This window comes from Sitophilus oryzae, unplaced genomic scaffold (assembly GCF_002938485.1).
Source record: "Sitophilus oryzae breed Bouriz unplaced genomic scaffold, Soryzae_2.0 scaffold_1297_pilon_pilon, whole genome shotgun sequence".
Taxonomy (NCBI): Eukaryota; Metazoa; Arthropoda; class Insecta; order Coleoptera; family Curculionidae; genus Sitophilus; species Sitophilus oryzae.
The window spans coordinates 4,975,676-4,996,461 of NW_022145945.1; the positions used below are offsets into that span (position 1 = coordinate 4,975,676).

Below are 20,786 nucleotides of genomic sequence, written 5' to 3' on the forward strand. Positions count from 1 at the left end.
CTCTGTTGTACTTCGTTCAGTTACGTATTGCTTTATTTGGTATTTTCTGTTACTGTTTCCCTATATTTACCTTTTATATTTCAATAGAGGGTACTTAAACTAATCAGTTTGCATTATTTTTTTTTTATATTTCCTTTGGCCTTATGTCTACATAATTCTCTAAGATCTTGACCTTTTTTTTGTTTATTTATTTACTTTTTTTATTTATGTATTTGTGGAACTTGTAAGGCCTAAATACACCTTGGGGGATTTCTGACTTTTTTTCCGTCTAAAGTCAGTGGCGCTCTTAACCCGCCCCTACTCTCCGAGTTTTCTGAGCTAGGGCATAAATTTGTTCACGACTAGACCCCTGCAAATTCCATAAATATTTATTTTTTCTTAATCGCTAACTTAATAATATTTTTTTCTTCTTCGTATTTTTTTTACTTCTTTTCTAAATTTTTTTTTTTCTTTTTTTAATTTAAAAGAGCCGAGCTAAGGCCAAGACGCGTGACAGTCTTTAGAATTTTCTGCGATCTTATCTTCTAAAATATTAATTAAATCCTGGGAATTTTCCATAATCTTATCTTTCAAACTGTCTTCTAAGTTAATTATTTTACTATTCAAATTGCCGTTTAAATTGTCTTGCAATTCCCGGGAATTTTCTGTAATTTTGTCATTCAAACTGTCTTCTAATTTTTGTAAGGACAAGTCAAGGTCATCTTCCAACTCAAAGCAAATGTGTCAGGATCCTCACCTTCCTCAATCAAAACGTCTCAGTCTGGCTTGCAAAATGCTTTTCTTTCCATCTGTCTCGCATTCCCTCTCTTCTAGTATGCATTTAATTCCGACACTTTCAGGTCTTTCAATTTTTTTGGAGCTATCGTTAGTCTTTTTATTTTTTCTAGTCTATCACACACGCCACACTTGACACCAATTGTTACGTTTTTCGTCGGTTCCGTGTGGATGAAAGTCTAATTATTTAAACACTATTTATTTAACACTAATTAACAAAAACAATAACGATAAAAAGACTTATAGACTAGTTACAAACGATTTATAACTAAGAAATTTATTTTGAATGGCGCGTCAACTGCGATATGTTATAACTGCCCCCTGTAGGCCACGGCTGCCGGCTTTTATACCGACGGGTAAAGAACTCTAGAATAGTCCATAGATCGTTGGGTGCATATAGAAGGTTTTCGAATGTTCTCGTATGTACTAATCCATTCCAGTGGGACTCGATTCTTCTCGAAGGAATGAATCATTACGGTGTCTATTCTTTAATGCGATGTTAAGGTCATCTGAGGGCGGGACATATAGTTAGGTTAGGTCGAGTCCACACGGGTCCGCAACAATAATATAAAAATATGTCAATATGTATTTTTTCCGCATTTCTTCCCATCAGAAGATTTTCAGATATAGAAGAATTGTTACTTACACGAAATGTGAAAATATTCTGTTTTCAAGGAAATTTTCACTCGATGATCAATTTTTTTATTTTATTTTATTGTGCACTCATATTTTCCTAAATACATCTTTGTGAAACTATGGCGAGTACCACGACTATACTTTGCCTAGTAGACTATACAGCTACGTCAGTGGTCCCGGGACGCGAGAACAAGGTCATATAAAGTGGCAGAAAAAGAATAAAGGATTTGACAAGGAGTAAAGCTACTAGTTTCCTTATACTATGGCACAAGTTCATGGGTGAATATATTTTGTACACGAGAATAACTAGAAACCGTAAAAAAATATAGCTATTCGAAACTTCGCAGTTGTGTAAATGAGAAAATAATTTGTTTACAACATGCCTATTTACTGAAACTTATTTACAAAATCATCAGTTAGATGACTGTATTTTTCATAAACAAGTGATTGTTCACTTAAGAAAATGTTTATTTCTTATTGTTGCTTGTTAGTATTGTTAGGTTTAATCGTAAAATTTTCATGATTTATACTCATGTTTACCACTAAGTTGTCGGTTCAGCAAATCCATTATGCACTTTGCAGTTTTCACTTTAAGACTGGCAGCGTATTCAAATTTTGTATATCAATTTTATGTTGGGAACGAAAATAAAATTGCATGCTCGTAAATTTTATATCGGAGGATGTTTGTTGAAGAAGTATAAATAAAAATATCGTAGATTTCTTAATTGTAGAAAGGATTTTACTGATTAAACGAATAAAAACTAGCAATAGGAAATATCTATACAGGGTGTCCCAGACTGACGAGTAGAGAGTAGAAGCACCGCGTGTGCAACCAAAAAAAAAAAAGATAAATTGAAGTCGTTGATACGTTTGCGACAGTTTCCATAGTAGTATAGTTATACAATAGTTATTTTTTTATACAAGACGATAAAATGGTATTTTATCGACCAAAATCAGCCGGGGGTGACAATGCGCCGGAAAGTTGGAAACAGTTGTGGCGCTGTTCTACCCAGGCAGAAAGCAATGCCTTCTAGACTGTCTTAGACAAAAATCTGAATATTTCTATGATTTCTGTCAATTTCTGCTACGGAACATTTTATGCACGTCGGCGTCCTGTTCTTTTGTCTTTGTCTGTGTGTCAGCGTCAGCTCCCGAGGCCTCTGGCATGGTCGGGCGCCATTTTAATTTTTACATTTAGATTTATTGGAAGTTTGTTTCTGGTATTTCGGCTGAAATTTATAAGTACAAAGATGTTTTTGATATAAAGTTCCTTGTTAACACTTTAATAAAGTATATATGATATTAATTACATGGAGAAAATGATGAAATCGACGTTTGCGTGAAGAAGTAGGTATATAATTACATTATATATATATAAAATAAATTAATATATCTATAACTGTTTTATATTTTTAAGGTTTAAACCCAAGGATCTTAGGATATTCTTTGCCAAGGATTTTCCGTATCTCTACTTTAAAGACTGATCGGTGATTTTGAGCTATTGAAAGCAAGTTATACAAGGTAAATTATGATTATTGAACTATTATTAGTCTACATTAATTTTCTACAAGATGAACAGAAATGCGTAATTACATATCACATAGGTACCTATTATATTTTCATAATAATGCTATAAATCTATGTATGTAGATTATTTTAAAATACAAAAATTGTTTTTTTTTTTTTTTTTTTTTTTTTTATTCATTTTATTTTTCGTTTCCTGTTTGATTTAATTCACAAAACTCTTATGTACCTATATTTATGTTTTTTACATATTTTTTTTTTTTTGATTAGGTTTGTGGGTTCCTGTTGTCTCTTTCCTGCTTCCAGTTATTTAGTTTTATGCCCCTGAAGCTGAGAAAACATTTATGTATCTTCAAGTTTCTATAAGTCAATGCACTGTTACTGTACTAATTCACTTTAACACCTCATATCTGATATTATTTAAATATTTGATACTGATACAGTAGTTTATTGGTTTATAGCTCTTTAATTGTGTTGATTTGCATATTTACATTGTTCTAATTCCAAATAAATATTTTTTGAAGTAATTTTGTTGTATTATTTACTACTAGAAAGAGTAAAAGTATATTAACCCTCATTTTAAACCTCCTGAACAGCACGCCATTAAAAACCGGAAACGGAAATAAATTTCATAAAATTGAAATTGTCATGTCTATGTCATGTCAAATGTCCCAGCCGCCATATCTGAAAATTAGTTACCCAGGCAGCCACGCTGTTTCCATAATTTAACATTGACTTGACACTTCTTCTTGTATTTATTATTTTATGGTTGTCAGTTTTGAGTCAATATTTTTTAATTCGTGTCGATTGCTGATTGAATTGGAGCCAGAAATGGCTCAAAACGAAATAAGTAAATTACCAACAGATGTTCGGGCTGATATCCAAACTACTTCCATTTAAATCCTGAATAACTTATGAAATGGATACAAAAATTTTCAAAAATGGAAGCAATAAAAAAATGTGCGAGAAGAAATAAAGTTTATAACCTATCCTCGCTGTTAAAGTATCATTTAATCTACCACAAATATACCCTTACGGTTAAAGTACTATTTTATCTACTATTTTTGATAGACATAAGGCAATTTTAACTGGTCTATGGAAAAATTTATATATAATTTATAATGACGACAATCTATTGAAAATATATTGGTCTCAAGAAGCTAGCATTTGGTTTAAAATATCACGAAATAGGGTGACATACGAACAAAAATAAAACGACGTCACGCTAGCGTTTGAAAGAAAATCGATGGCGATTCCCAGAAGTTTGCTACGTGAGGAATAAGTTAAGCCAAAAATTTAAAAAGAGTAAAGTAATATCTTCTCAAGATTTTTTAGTACTGTGAAGAATTGGTAACTAAGAATTTAATAAGATTTGCCGAGTTACAAAGATATACCGGGTGCGTCTCAAAAGTGGCTCACCCCTATAACTTTTTTATGTTTTCAGATAAAAAACGAGAATTGGTATGTTAGTATATGACATAAATTAGGATTGATTGATGTATTCAGTTGTTTTTGGTCGTTTCCTGTTTCACCGGAAATGATAACAACTTTTGATTTTTAAATGGCACCCTCGGTATATTTCCACTTTATTCGATAGAAAATGACACTCTGAATAGTGAAACAAAATATATAGTAAAGGCCACGAATGTTTGGGATTGACCTATCGGTCGCTACCATGTGAACGAACCTTTGAATAAGAAGACTAAGGAAGGAGCATATCAAAAATCTTAGGTACACCGCGATGGGCCTCAAATATGGCCGACTTAAATTCCGGTTTATCAGTACCGTTCTAATTTTTTTTTAAAAATGTAAAACTATGATGTAGGGTAGACGTGGGGTAGACTCAATAATTTGTTATTTTATTTTACGTTGTGAATAAATGTTGGTAGTTATTAAAATTGTTATAAAAATATAATTCTAATAAAAATAGATAAGTTATAATAAGTATTTATTAACACAAACATCCGATACGCTACTGAAGCAGGTAAGTCAAATTAACGTATCAAAATTCTTTGACATCTAATCTTTGACAAGTTGTAAATAAAAGCTAAAATGCAAGAAAATATATAATTTAGTTAATTTAAGTGAATTTCATAAATGATCGGTTTACTACACGTATGTATATTATAGGTATAGTCACTTACTAGCGAAAAGTTGTTCCATTATTTCACTCAATTTTTGCCGAGATCTACCGCACGCTACACAACCAACTATTTTAGAATCTTTTTCGATAAATCGCGATAATGTCACTGTTAATTTAAGTTCTGCCACAATTTCCATCTAGATTTACTACCTTTATACAACTATCAGTAGTAGGATAAATAATAAATAACATAAAATAAGCTCCGTAAAGACTGACAAATCCACAAAATTTCAAATCAAATTCAAATGTGTCAAATGAATCGTCAAACAGAACTGTCAAGGATCCCCACCTTAGAGAGCTTTTTTCGCCCACCATGCATGAATACATGGATAGCATTATGCTCCTTCCTTAGTCTTCTTATTCAAAGATGTGAACTAATCTGTTCAAAGTCACATAAAACTTAATTCCAGTGCCGTGGTGTTTCAAGTCATTATAATAATCAATATATAATCTGTTGTTTTAACTGTCAAAGTCTTGTCAAAACATATATTTGGTTATAAATATAAAATGGAATGCCCCATTGCATTGGTCGCACTGCAAGCACACCAATGGACTGACGCACAAAAACGAACCAATCAAAGAAACGCGATATAGTATCGTCTTTGTCAATCACGCTAACATTTTAGAATAAGTAGGAGGAGTGCAGGCAGATGATTAGACCGGGCCTTTTAAAACCTACGTCTGCGGTAAAAATTTACGTTTCTAATGTAAAAATGATAGCGCGAGTGTCGATTCTAACTTCATCAAGCGATGAATCACTCCCAAACATTCGTGGCGTTTACTATATTATGTTATTGATCATTTTCTGTTAAATTGTTGAACTACATGGGAGTATTTTAGTGTAAATGTAGTAAACCTTACCAACATTCAATGTGTTCAACCACATGTCTTGTAGATGTCGCCGCTACTCATTTTATTAAATAAATATGGTATGCGGATAAAAAATATCTACGGGTTCAAGTAAATTGACTTATGCATTTAATATTTATTGCGAATGACGACGGCAGCCTGTGGTTTAAAAAATTATATACATTTATTATTTATTACAATATTTTGTATATAAATTAACTTGGTGGTATTGGTAAGATCTATCCATATAAATATTTAAATATTGAATGTAATTATTCTTTAGCCTTTATAAAATAAGTTGTTTTTTGAGTGTTGTGGCTATGGTTAATTAAAACAAAAATCTTTCGACGTTTCGCATTTAATGTAATGCTTCTTTAGGAATGTTGCTAACCAGCTGTACCATTCCTGAAGAAGCATTAAATTAATTGCGAAACGTCGAAATATTTTTGTTTTAACCGACCATAGCCGAGAAACAACTAATAAAACTTCATATACTTAAGTTGTTGGCTCAGCAAATCATTTATATAATTTTCTAGCCATCATAGCAAAGAGTTACACCAGAAATACACGAGGAACATAAAGTATTGACTTTTCTTCATCAAACGGACCCTCAAAATTTCCCCCTGTTACAGTAGAATGACATACCATATGTAAACTTTTGACATTGTCGCGTATGGTTTATTTGAAATTGTAACATGCGGTTCATAATGACAATTTGACTCGAAATACAAAGTGTGTGGTACCAAATTATTCGTAAAAAAAGGCTTTTTCCGAATATGCTAATGAGCCACCTTTGTTCCATTTGAAAAAATTGAGATATGATTAAAAATAAGATTTGGGCATTTTTTAACCGGTCAGGACAAGACACGAAAAGTATTAAACCATCAAATCTATTTTTCCAAAGCTCCTTGATTAAAAATTGGTGTCTTTAACACAGCCATGGCACTCTAGACTAAAATTTAAAATACGATTATTTCTTAAGCGAATATGTCAAAAGTTGACATATATGATTTGTCCTCGGATTTGTCATTCTATTCAGAGTGTCATTTTCTATCAAATAAAGTAGAAATATACCAAAACAGTACCAAAAAAATATACCAAGGGTTCCATTTAAAAATCACACGTTGTAGTCATTTCCGGTGAAACAGGAAGTGACCAAATAAAAAAGTTATAGCGGTGAGCCACTTTTGAGACGCACCCGGTAGAGTTCCTTTATTCTTCGTACTTCGTATGCAATAAAATAATGTAATTTCTCGGTAAAATCGAGTTATTTTCATTTTAGAGACCCATTACGGTTCAATAAGCATTGCATACGAGAGTATTGAGGTTATATACAGGGCGTTTCAAGAAACCTGTGCCATCTCTCCTGCGGAGATTTCTTACATAAAAATAAGATTTATTTTTTATATCAACATGGGTCCGATTCTGCTTTGTTTCGTAGCTACAGCGAGTTTACAGGAATATTTTTTTTAAATTTATTATAATTTTCTTCCAAGTTATTTTTGTGATTAGAATTAAATTTTGAGGGTAAACATTATTATAAGAGCTAAATATTTTAATGCTATAAAAGTGTCAACAGATCCACTATATAGGGACGTACATATGGGGCATTACTGGGATATAGTTTCTACCAAAGATGTATGCCACTCATGATTTTATTAAAATTTATATCACTGATGTTTAGTGCTACCTACAGCACAGTCCCCCAAGTAACTTTTTAGCAGTATAATATGTCGCATTTATAGCAACTTTTACACTAAACATTTCATTCGAATCGCTATAAGCAATTGGAAGAAAATTATAATAAATCGAAAAAAGTTAAGATTTTAACTTTCTGTAAGTATGAAACAAATCAGAATCGGACCTAGGTATGTTGATATAAAAAATAAACCTAAGGTTTGTTCCAACCAGCATTCCGGGATCGTTTCGAAATGGTACCCGAATCGGTTTTCTTGCACTATGTTAGCATGCGCGGACTTGGTTTCGTAACGGTGCAAAAAGTATCAACGTTGGAATGCTTTGTGGATTGTTTTCGGGACTGTCAAAAGTGTCAAGCGTGCGGTATCGATCGGTTTTTTGTTTTTGTTTAGAATTTCATAACATAACCCTATTATTTTTGTTTGCAATTTGCAATAATAATAGTTATTATTCTTCAAATGAAATCAGAATCCAGTAATTATTGGTAAGTGTTGTTTCAACTGTATACTCACTAACTCACTTACCTATATCCTCTCTTTTATGATCTTGTTATGCGTATTTTCCTGTTATTTCATTGCAGTGGTAGAATCTTAGAACATTATTTTATAAATAAAAAATTAATTAAAATTTCCGAACGATATACTCCACACAAACTCACAAGCAAAATATAATGTACACGTATTCGAATTCGTAAAAAATAACCAAGACAGAAGCATCAGTCGGACGCCGGACCAGAATCATCTGTTAAAAATCGATGATCCCTGCCAATATGCTTTAATGCGCAAATCAACCCAAACAGTTCTCAATTTGGACTATGTATCGAAATTGTCGTTCTGAAATCGTCAGTAAACGATCCCAACGTAGGTTGGTACGCAAATAGGATCGAGCGATAACCGTCAAATCTCGGTTGGAACACATTTGTATTACTGCGCACGAGCGTGATCGTTCGGTGACGGTTCTGCGGCGGGTTGGAACAAACCTCTTATTTTCACGTGAGGATTCTTCCCACGAAAAATGGCACCTATTTTTCGAAACACCCTGTATGTAGGTACTATAAAACAGAATAGGGGAACGGCGTGAAATAAGTTTGGTTTTAAAACTGAAAGTCATAATCGAAAATCTAATAGTTAAATAAAGTATTAAAAATAGTAATAGTAATACAAAAAGTAAAAGTAATAGTTAAATAAAGAACAGAAACCACCCACATGGTAAAGTTATTGCTTTTATTCATGAAAACTATAAAACTTACTTGTCCGAAGGACATTTTGCAACACAGGTCCCGTTGTCGTTGTAGTTCTTGCAAACTTCGCAGTGGGTGGTGGAATTGTTTTCAGTGCACCCTAAACATTCCTGATGGCATTGGTCGGTGAATATTTGACAGCTGTTTTGGTTCCAGCATGATCCTGTAAAACAAAGTTGCCTGAATCTTTTATTTTTCTTTTAAAATTTTTAAGGTATACAGGGTGTCCCAGGCTGAGCGTGTATTAGAAGTTTCTAGAACTTCTTCTTTTTTTACTAGAACACCCTGTATATTGGAAGTATAAATAATAACATTTCTAAAATTAAAGTTAACATATATGGAATTAAATAAAGGCTAAAGAGCCAAATCATTTTTTTATTCATACATTAAAGATAGAGAGACATGTCCTTTATTATTTGACAATTATCCTAGTGTCAAGTCATTATTTGGTATAATATCGTGTTGTTGTTGAATTTTTGTGAGTAATTTTCGTTTTTTTTGCCTATTTTCATAGTCTTTTTTTTTAATTGCAATTTTAAGCACAAACAGTTCTTTTAAGTTTTTTCGAGTTTTTGTCTCTTCTATTGTATTTCTTGAAATTTTGTGTTGAAAATATGCCGAAGCATTTAAACCATCAAAGCAAAGAGCTTGTAGCTCCCCTGTTTTTTAAAAAATATTTTGAACGAGAACCTGACAATAAAGGTTCTTTATTACCCTTGACTGCATCCAAAAAAGGAAGTTTAATTGATAAGCACATTATACCACTTTCAAAGTTAGTTTTTATTAAATTCTGTGATTATTAGTGGTGCATTAATAGCACCCTCTTACTTGTTATTACCACTTATGGCGTTGTAAGATGAACATCAATAAATAAGTAACCCATAATAACGCTTATAATAATCTTCATAATGGACTAGTTTTTGCCAATATGTAATAAGTAAAATAAGCCATTAAACAAATAAATCAATTAATCTCTAAAATATTAGTTATTAAATTAAAAATTAAACGTAAAACTCTTTAAAAAATAATATAATAAATATGTTGTTTGTCAATTTTAAATTAAGACTAATCTAATAAATCCATCACAATCTGGCAGTGCTGTCGCCATCGCTTGTCACTCAAAGTTGATCACGTGTTTTGCGATTACCATATGTAAAAAAATTGACCTTTAAAACAGTAGATAGTGTAAAAAATAATAATTTAATACCAATAATTTGGTACCACACACTTGGTATTTCGAGTCAAATTGTCGTTATAAACCGCAACTTACAATTTCAATAAATCATATGCGAAAATGTCAAAAGTTGACATATGATATGTCATTCTATTCAGAGTGTCATTTTCTATCCAATAAAGAAAAAAAATACCGGAGATGTCATTTAAAAATCAAGAGTAGTTATTTCCGGTGGAACAGCAAGTGACCGAAAACAATTAATATTTGACGAGATAATGTACTGAAAATTAATTTGTCTGCTGTAGTGGGTGGCAGCTTTGCATATTTGTTAAAAATACTCTATTTTGGTGCTAATTAAACACTTTCTGCGTTACTCTTCCTTTGTTAATTTTACATCAAAGGCAAGTCAGAGAATAATGAGATCTTTGACAGCGATGTAGGGTCCCTAATGTGTTGCATTGCGAAACATATTACAGTAGTTCTGCTTGTCTTAGTGTTTTTATTTTATGTAACTGACAGTTGCAATGTTATTTGTGATGTTTGCGACAACTCAGCGGATATTTTCTTATAGGGGAGTTTATACAAGGTGTTCCAAAATTCCGTGGACATAGAACTACTACGTATTTTTGGAATCAAAATAAGTTCATTGGACACAATTTACCTCTACACAAAAAATGTGCTGCCTTTATCCGTTAGAGGGCATCAAACTTTAAAAAAATAAACACATTTTTTCAGATATTTCAAGAACCGTTATTCCGATTTTAATGAGATTTTGGGTGTCTATATTTTGCTAAGTGCTTTTACATTGGACTTTCAAAAAAATCAATAAAGAGCACGAGAATGGTGAAAACTACCCCTACCCCTATATAAATTTTTTTATAATTATTTGTATAACTCAACAGACGACTGATTTTTTACAAATGATTCAAAACTAAAAACTACAATAAAGTATTAATTATTTGCTTAGTTCAAATCGATTATAGTATATTTGGTGCGTATTGGATAATAAATTGGTAATTAACAGTTTAATTATATCCGGTCATAATTACAACGATACAGTGCCAATGTGAAATGAAAGCAAACAATGTGAAATGTTTACTTACAGCGGCGATGCGGGTGATGGTGATGCGTCGCATCCTTTCAAAATAGTGTAATACGTTTTTATTTAAAAAAGTCTTTCATTTTTTGAAAATGTCATTAGTATATACAGGGCGTCCCAAGATGAGCGTGCATTAGAAGTTTCTAGAGAATTACAACATCTAGCACGGAGATTCACATCATAGTTTCACAACGAGATCTATCGATTAAAAATATTTTCAATATGGCGGCACTTCCGGAAATACCAGAAGTTGACAGCAACTTTCTTATTTTAAATGGGTGTCCATTTTTTGTTATGTACTTAAATTCTCTGTGAAATTTGATGAATTTTGATATTAAACACTCTATATCTAACATTAACCGTTTTTGAGAAAAAAAATATTTAAAATTTTGAACGATAAAAACTGCCTGCCAAAAATATGTGTATAGCCTAAACGTCACATTTAGTGATTACCGCAGCTACTGTGCCATAAATAGAAAACATGTGGCTATCTATTTCAAAATTAAATTTTTCGAATGTCATATAATAATAGCCGCAGCTGTCATAGAATTGAGCGATTAAAAAATTATCATAAATCATTTTTCCAAATGGAAACCCACTTTTTTTATTTCTCTGGTGAAAAGGCTTGTCAATTCGTTACTTTTTAACCATACATGTTCCTATACCTAAAATAAATCGTTTTTGAGTTATTTAAGATTTAGTTTTAAAGCGTATATTTTTCTTGATTTTGACCTGTAGCCTATGACTTTAAACGTCAAGTGAGGTAAAATAATAGATCTTGCCATGTCATATTGTGAGACTTTGTTCAAAAAACAGCATCATTTTCGAGCCAACTTTGCGCCGTTTTTTTTTTCGATCATGCGGAATATTATTAATAATATCAACTATTAGATATCACTAAAGAGCGAAAATACGAGATATATTTTTATAAATACACTTTTTAAACACTTAAGGCAGGCAGTATTTATACTATAGGAAATTCAAATAATTGTTTTCTGACAGATGGAAATAAATTGTTTGACCGTTTGACACTTAATGTCAAAGAAGCTAGATAAAATCAATAAAAATATACGGTTTCAAACTTAATCTTAAATAACTTAAAAACGATTTATTTTAGGTATAGAAACATGCATAGAAGTAACGAAATGAAAAATCGTTTCTTTAGTGAAATAAAAAAGTGGGTTTCCATTGAAAAAAATGATTTATGATAATTTTTTAATCACTCAATTCCATTCCTTGACAGCTACTATTATATGACATTTGCATAATTAAATTTTTGAAATAGATAGCCACATGTATTCTCATTATGTCACAGTGGCTGTGGTAATCGCTAAATTTGACTTTTAGGCTATACAAATTTTTTTGACAGGTAGTTTTTTTGTCCAAAAATTTTAAATAATTTTTTTCTCAAAAACGGTTAATGTTAGATATAGAGTGTTTAACATCAATATTCATAGAATTTTAGGGAGAATTTAAGTAGGCAATAAAAAATGGGGCCACCCATTTAAAATAAGAAAGTTGCTGTCAACTTCCGGTATTTCCGGAAGTGCCGCCAAATTGAAAATATTTTTAATCCATAGATCTCGTTGTAAAACAATGATGTGCAAAAAATCTCCGATCTAGATACAGAAATTTTAAAACATTTTCCGATGCACGTCATCAATCACATCGAAATTGACAGTAAGCCTATAAACCTGAGTAAATTAAATTTTAGCAAAAATGTTTAAATTTGTTGACTAAATTATTAAAATACCAAGCAGCTCTTCATTATACTTTATAGAGCAAATGATTGTAACAGATATTTTATTTAGATTAAAGCTGCAAAAATTAGTTTAAAACCAATTTTTATTATAGCCTTTGCGCCATGTTCAGCAATGTTGTCGTGTATTATTTGACAATTATCCTAGTGTCATTATTTTGTGTAATATCGTGTTGTTGAATTTTTGGGAGTAATTCTCGTTTTTTGTCGTTTTTCATAGTTTTTCTTCTTAAATTGTACTTCTAAGCACAAAGAGTTCTTTTAAGAACTAAATTTTCACGATTTTTTACTGCATTTTTTGAAATTGTGGATTGAAAATATGCCGAAGCTTTTAAACAGTCGAAACAAAGCGCTTGTAGCTTCCCTGATAAAATATTTTGAGCGCGAACGTGACAATAAAGGTCCTTTATTACCCTTGAATGCAGTTAGAGAAGTAAGATTGATTGGTTACATTACACACTATATTACCACTTACATTATACCACTTTAAAGTTTACCACGACATTATACCACTTTAAAGTTATTTCTACTTATTTCAATTTGTAGCGGGTAGCTGCTGCCTTAAAAAAATTATATAAAAATTATATACTAAATATATATTGTTTGTCACTCTTAAATTAAGATTCATCTCATAAATCCATCACAATCTGGCAGCGCTGTCGCCATCGCTTGTCACTCAAAGTTGATGACGTGCATCGGAAAATGTTTTAAAATTTCTTTATGTTCTCTAGAAACTTCTAATGCACGCTCAGCCTGGGACACCCTGTAGATCAATGTAGATATAGTTCTCACCATTGCATTTCTCCGGACAGGCTGGACAATCATCTTTGGTATCTCTTATATCCAGATGGGTGTTGTTTCCAATATGACGCCATTGGATAGTGTCGGCGTAGCATAGTTGTGGAGCCTTATCGATTTTGACACCTCCTCTGGCAATATAGAACAGTTTATCCGTGCCAATCTGCAACAAGAAAATATGAAAAATTAATTTACTGCATTCTTCAAACTTAAAAGTAAGTAGGTAACGTCAATTCAACATTTCTGTGTTATTAATTTAAGAGATTTAGGTCTTAACTGTGAAATGACAGTCTACTATCACTACTACGTTATAATAACTGTAGTTTAATGCCATATAATATATTCTTGGACTGACATTATGTTTAAAGTTGAAGTATTATACCACATCAGTACTTATATACAGGGTGGCGCATGAAAAACAGTCTCTGAAGGTTTTTTATTTTGCTTGTTTTAAATAGAACACGTTTTATTAAACGGTTTTATTTAGCTCGACCCGTACGGTATTTATTTATTTGTTTGTTTATTTGGGTCAAAATTAGAAATTGAAATTTAAGTACCTTCCTGTTGTCAGATTGATCTGAAATTTGGTACACACCTTTAGTTCCGATGACAATACAATATAGTAATATCAATAACATTGTAAATCTAAGATGGCCGCCGATACAAAATGGCGGATTTCATATTTTTCAACAATCCCCTCAATATGGGTATCAAATGAGAGGGCTACACTAGTACAATACTGTGATTATGACAAAATTTAAAATCCAAGATGGACGTCGTTACAAAATGGCGTATTAGGTGAGGGCATGAGTAGTCGTGTCCAGAACAGTTGTGTCCAAGATTGTGTGACGTTAGAAGGACAGATAAAAAAATAGGTAAGTAGATGTACCTACGTAGTTAGCGGTAGCTTTACCACCTAAGTTAAGGTAATAGGTTAAAACGTGCTGAGGACTGTATGGCATTAGGGTGGCTAAAAATGTAATGTCGCAAGCGTCGGCATACACGTTATATACCCGAAAGCCATACAGTTTCCAGCAAAATTCAATTACGGTACGGCTGAAAGAAGGATGTTACCCTTAATTTTGTCATGGGCATCCACCGTCCATAAAATGCAGGGCAGCACAGTCGACCATGCAGTAGTGTATTTGGGCTCAAAATTGTTTGAGGAAGAGCAAGCATACGTGGCTCTAAGTCGAATCAAGTCGCTGGAAGGGCTATGTATTGAGGAATTAGATTGTAATAAATTATCAGGTAAAAAACCATGTAATAATGATGCACTAAATGAATTAAATAGAATGAGGAATATTCGGTAGGCATTTCCGTTAAATACCAAAAACTAGAAAATAAAAATCGGTAAAAAAACTTTTAAGTTAAACGGTTTTATCTTATGTGCACTGAAAACTAGAAAATAATAATAACAATTAGGTATTTTGAACTTCTAGTTCAGAAATATTTTAGTACTAGGCAGAATAGCTTTTAGGCATATTAGACTAAAATAAAAACGTGGGGCCCATTAATTATTGCTGCAATACTTTCTTCTATACTAAGTGTGGATTGCATCGACTTACTATAATTGTTCACGCATCTCATTATTCTTTTCTTTTTAGTTTTCTTTGATTGGGTTTGGGTTTTACAATATTTAATCATTTGTACAATATAAGTGATGTGCAAAAATAAGTAATTTAATTTTAACATTGAAAAATGTTTCTGTTATCCTATATAAGGGCGCCCAAATCGAATTAAAATGCTACATTTGCCACACCATGACGTCATATATACAAGGGTATAGGAAATCTCGGCGCAGCGGCGGCAGTCGGTCAGCGCGCGCAAAAACCATTACATCGCTAATTGTTTATTGATATATCTTTATTAGTTTAAAAGCAAAAAATATGGGTTTGCTTTGATACCTTGTCAAGACATAAGCGTAACTTTTAAATTGTTTCTTTTTTCATTTACGCCTTCGTTTTTCGTTAAATGAAAGTTATATTAAAAAATCTATTTTTAAAACCAAATTTTCGCATGATTGAAATGATTATTCATGTTTAAAGTTTTTTTTTGGTTATAAGCGCTAATGGAAATGTTTTTCGTAAATAATTATAAAAATTACTCCCTACGAGGACTTTATTGTGTACTGGATCAAAAAATAAGTATTTGTTTTCTCTATAGGTGGTATTAATATATCGATTTTGATGATAGTGCCCTTTTACCCGGTCTAATTTTGTACTACTTTCGGAATATGGGTCCCCATATCATGTACTGTACTTCCATCCCTGAAAAATTCAGCTTGTGACACCGAAGTGAGAGGTAACGTCAAAATAAGCTTTAATCTACCTACATCATAGGTAGGTGTAGGTACTCTAGGTATATTCTACCTAGACAGTAGCTGAACTAGCTGACAGTAGTGTTATAATCCCGTCCTCATTTTAATCAAATTTGTAATATTAGTTTAGGAATGTCCCATCTCTAATAAAAACCTTCATACCTTTGAGGTCATAAACGACCCTACAATATAATTCTAATTGATAACTTTAACTATTACTGTTGGGAATTTTGATCATAAATTTATATAGCTTTCGCAGACGTCTGTCTATCTGAACAATGTAAGTTTAGGGCAGTGTCGTCCACTGCTCTGAATATTAGATTAAGGATATATAAATTGTACTGTACGCCTCTGGCATTTCTGTAGCTTAGATATTATTTAAGGAACTGCAAGACAGGCCCTCACACTCTTTTGCTGAAACCTTCTTTTGCTCAACACTCTTTTGCTTTTGCTCTTCAACTCTCTTTTTACTCTTCAACACGTTATTATTTTTCACAGTTTCCCTCAGGGTAACTATTGTAATTAGTTTATCATAATTAAAGTTAAGTTATATTAAAAAACAACAGTGTACATTAATTCCACACCCGAAAAGACCCTCAACAAGTTGGCCCTTCTGAAGAGGACCACAACAAAAATTGGCGCTGCGGACAAGACGGGATAGTACGGGACAAAAGGACTCTCAAGGAGGAAAAACAGGAAACTGGTCCAGGAGAATACCGTTGGTAAGTGGAATTTGTATATCTTGTTTAGATTTTGTATCGAACGTTTTATATAACTTACTAGTATTTTTTTTAACTCCGTTAAAAAGTACTTTACTAAATTTTATTAATCATTTTTTAACTAAATTTATTAACAAAATTCATCATGAATACCAATTCAAATATCGATTCACTATCGTTAGATTTCATATGTAGGTTGATTCCTTTCGGATTTAGCGGTAATAGAAACGAATTAGGTCAATTTTTAGCAAATTGTAATAGTGCTAATGAGTTAGCAAGTGAAAATCAAAAATTACCTCTATTATATTTTATATTATCAAGAATATCAGGTACAGCAAAAGAGCAACTAACATCACAAAGCTTTGAATCTTGGGAAATTTTACGACAAAAGTTAAAAGATTTATATAAAGAGCGAAAACATTATGTCCAATTAATAGAAGAACTAAATAACTGTAGACAGAATTCTAATGAATCCGTAGATGATTTCTTTCAACGTTTAGAAGTTTTATACCATCGTACGATTTCTTCTGCTCAGCAGAGTTGTCGAAACGATGCCGAATTACTGGGTAAAACTCAAACAATACGCGAATTAACTTTAAACAGATTCATTTACCACTCTAAACCAGAAATTTCACAAATGTTAAGATATAAAGGATTTAATTGCATTAAGGAGGCTCATAATGCGGCTCTCTGTGAAGAAAGAATTTTAAATATATTAAAAACTAATAAAAGCAACCAATACTGTAAGATATGTCGTAACAATTCGCATTCCACAAATAATTGTCGCAAAAATCATCCGCAATCTAATGAAAATTACCGAGTTTATTTTAACAAACACAATTCTAATAATTCCAATAATCATAATTTTAATCATACATTTAATCAACCTTCTTCAAATAGTCAACATAATAATATTAAACAATGCAAATATTGTAAAAAGTACGGACATACAATAGACGAATGTAGAAAATTACAATATAAAAATTCTCACAGAGTATCGAATCAAAACCCAAATTCTAATGAAATACAAAATAAAAATTTTCAAAGGGTATCGAATCAGAATATACCTAATGAAATACCTAATGAAGTATCAAATATTCGTTCATTCACAGATACTCAATCAAATTCAAAAATTCTTAGTGACGATAATAACTCTTTATTTTTAGAACTTAGGTCTGATTTTTCTAATAATAAAGATAAAATATTTCGATTTTTATTAGATACAGGTGCTAGTGTATCTTTAATCAAATTAGATAAGTTAAATCCTGAAATTACTAAATATTTTCTAAGCGAGAAATTAACCTTACACGGTTTAAGTACAGATTCTCCTGTATTAACGGCGGGTAGTACTATAATTCCATTTAATATTAGGAATCATACATTGAAAATAAAGTTCCATATTCTTAATCAGAAAACAAACGTCCCTTATGACGGTCTGATCGGATACGACTTTATTAAATCACAAAACGCGCAAATTGATTTAAAAAAGCATTTATTTTTTCTTGACTCGCTACCTTTTCCGCTACATCTAAAAATGAATATTAATAATGCTAAAACTTTTAACATCTTTACTAATTCATCAGATTTATTTAGCAGAAATAAATTATTAAATCAAAACCGTAGACTAGAACATTTAAATATCGAGGAAAAAGAACAGATTTTAAATTTATGTACGGAATATAATGATATTTTTCACCTACCTGGCGATAAATTAACTTGTACGCGAACTATGAAACACGAAATTAATTTAACTAATCAAAAACCAATATCCGTTCAAACTTATAGATATTCGAAAAAAAACAAATGTATCTGGACAACAAAACTTTCAGATTGTCCATAAACAAGGCAGAATAAATTCTAATGTAGATGCTCTATCACGAAATATCAACATTAATATAATATCAAAAGACGACAATTATCAAAATTTTATTAAATATCATTATCAAACCTCGGAAATTACCCCGAAACTTGATATTAAAAATTCAAATTTATTCGATAATTTACCTGCTGCTATTTATTTTTCTTCAGATCTGGACGAAAATAATCCATTTTCGCAACACATTAAATATAATTTCCACAGCAATATTAATCAGATAATTTCCCCTAATTTACATTCAATTTACAAATTAAAAAATCATAATAAATTATGCTATTTAATGATTACAAAACATTTTCATATTGATAAATTAAGCTATAAGGATGTATTTTATTCTCTACGTAACTTAAGAACTCAGTTAATAAAAGATGATATGAAAACAATAAATTTACCTGACATTTCACTTTATTGTACACATTTAAAAAAATCTATGTACTACAAAATAATTCATTCTTTATTTAAAGATACCAATATTAACGTACATGTCATTAATAGAGAAAAGTATAAACCTGAGACTAGGGAAGAGATTGAACAAATAGTAAAAGAAAATCACGATTCTAAATTAGCCGGACACTCTGGCTATACTAGAACTTATAAGAGAATTAAGGAAAATTATAAATGGAACAATATGAAGAAAGATATTAAAAAATATATTAAACGCTGTCCTTCGTGTCAAATAAATAAAATTAATTATAAACCAAATAAGGTCCCTATGGAAACTACATCCACCAGCCAAAAGGCTTTCGAAAAATTAGCGATTGATATAGTTGGTCCATTACCCATTACCGAGAATAGAAATAGATTTATAACTCAAGCTAAAGAGAATATAAATAAATCAAAAGAATATTAGGATCAAAAAATTAAAACGACTATTTATAAACCTAATGACCTAGTATATATATTAAATAAACAAGTTTCTCCAGGCTTAAGCAAAAAATTATCCCCTAATTTTAAAGGCCCGTTTAGAATAACAAAAGTACTTAATGAAAAAAATGTTCAAATTCAAATTGGGAAAAAACATATTATTTATCATACTAACATGATAAAACCCTTTGTTTCAGATTAAAATGTTCGCCTTATTTTTATACCTTATTGTACTTTTTCCATTACCCTCTAACACTTCTAATTATCATATAACTTATCTACCTGGACAAGCAGGAATATATTACCATAAATTGGGAAACACAAAATATCCGGTTCTGAAATCATTCTTTTCACACACCTAAATTTATCTTATTATAATGATAAACTAAATTCGCCCTCTCACGCATATTAAAGATCTTTTAAATTATATCATAAGTAATGAAGATACAGGTCTCGATAATAATTTTTGATATAATAATTTGAAAAGAGGAATTTTTAATGGCGCTTCCTACGCTTTTAATGGATGGTTTGTATACCTGATCCAAAATTTTATGATCAAGCCATAAAATAACTATTAACCGTTAATCATGAAACTCAACTTACTATGAAACAACAAATAAGAATTATTTCAAATACTATTCAAAATTTTAAAGCTAGTATTCACAAGCTTTAACTTAAATTAACAATTTTTAAATATAAATACAAAATTCTTTAATCAATTCAGTAATCAAACTAGTAAGATATATTACGTAGCGATGTGGGATCTATCAAGTTGTACGAAAACCACCGAAAACGAATTCATATGCAAGCATCCTCAAGTTATAAGAATTCAAGAACTTAACTTAACCCCATCAAATCTCGAGCCAGTGAAGAGAACAAATTTAAAATTGGATGAACTGAACTTCGCTAATCACAAGCTTAAACAGATGGACGATCTTTTAGACATAGAATTGAAGAAACCATTTATTGTGCAACATTCATACTGGTATACTGTTGGACTATCAGCAATTGGTTCAATTGTAACGATCATCTTATTGTATAATATTCTAAAATGGTGTGGACTGTTCAACCTGCTAAGAAGATTACTATGTTGTACCAAGGAGCCCAGGACCCTCTCTGAAGGTTGCTGTATTAAACTATTTAATACAAATATTAATACTCCAAATCCAATAACTCAGGCCCAATTCGAACAAATATTGGAAGAAGAAGCTGGAAGAAGTGGACTCCCAAGTAATCGTTCAGCCGTGGAATTTTTAAACTTAAGTGGTCGACGCTCGACTAGAACACCATCGGTTCATATGGACTAATTAAAG

At 31.4% G+C, this 20,786-nt stretch overlaps 1 protein-coding gene across 2 annotated transcripts in view; it reads right to left on the reverse strand.

Annotated features, from left to right (window-relative positions):
• LOC115874628 (insulin-like receptor) overlaps nucleotides 1-20,786 on the reverse strand; it is a 327,686-nt gene that overhangs the window by 82,134 nt on the left and 224,766 nt on the right. For both annotated transcript variants that reach the window (XM_030889842.1, XM_030889841.1), the window contains exons 2-3: nucleotides 13,689-13,857; nucleotides 8,874-9,027 (exon numbers count right to left, since the gene is read on the reverse strand). In XM_030889842.1, coding sequence (XP_030745702.1) covers nucleotides 8,874-9,027; nucleotides 13,689-13,857 — 323 coding nt within the window. The remainder of the gene's footprint in view (nucleotides 1-8,873; nucleotides 9,028-13,688; nucleotides 13,858-20,786) is intronic.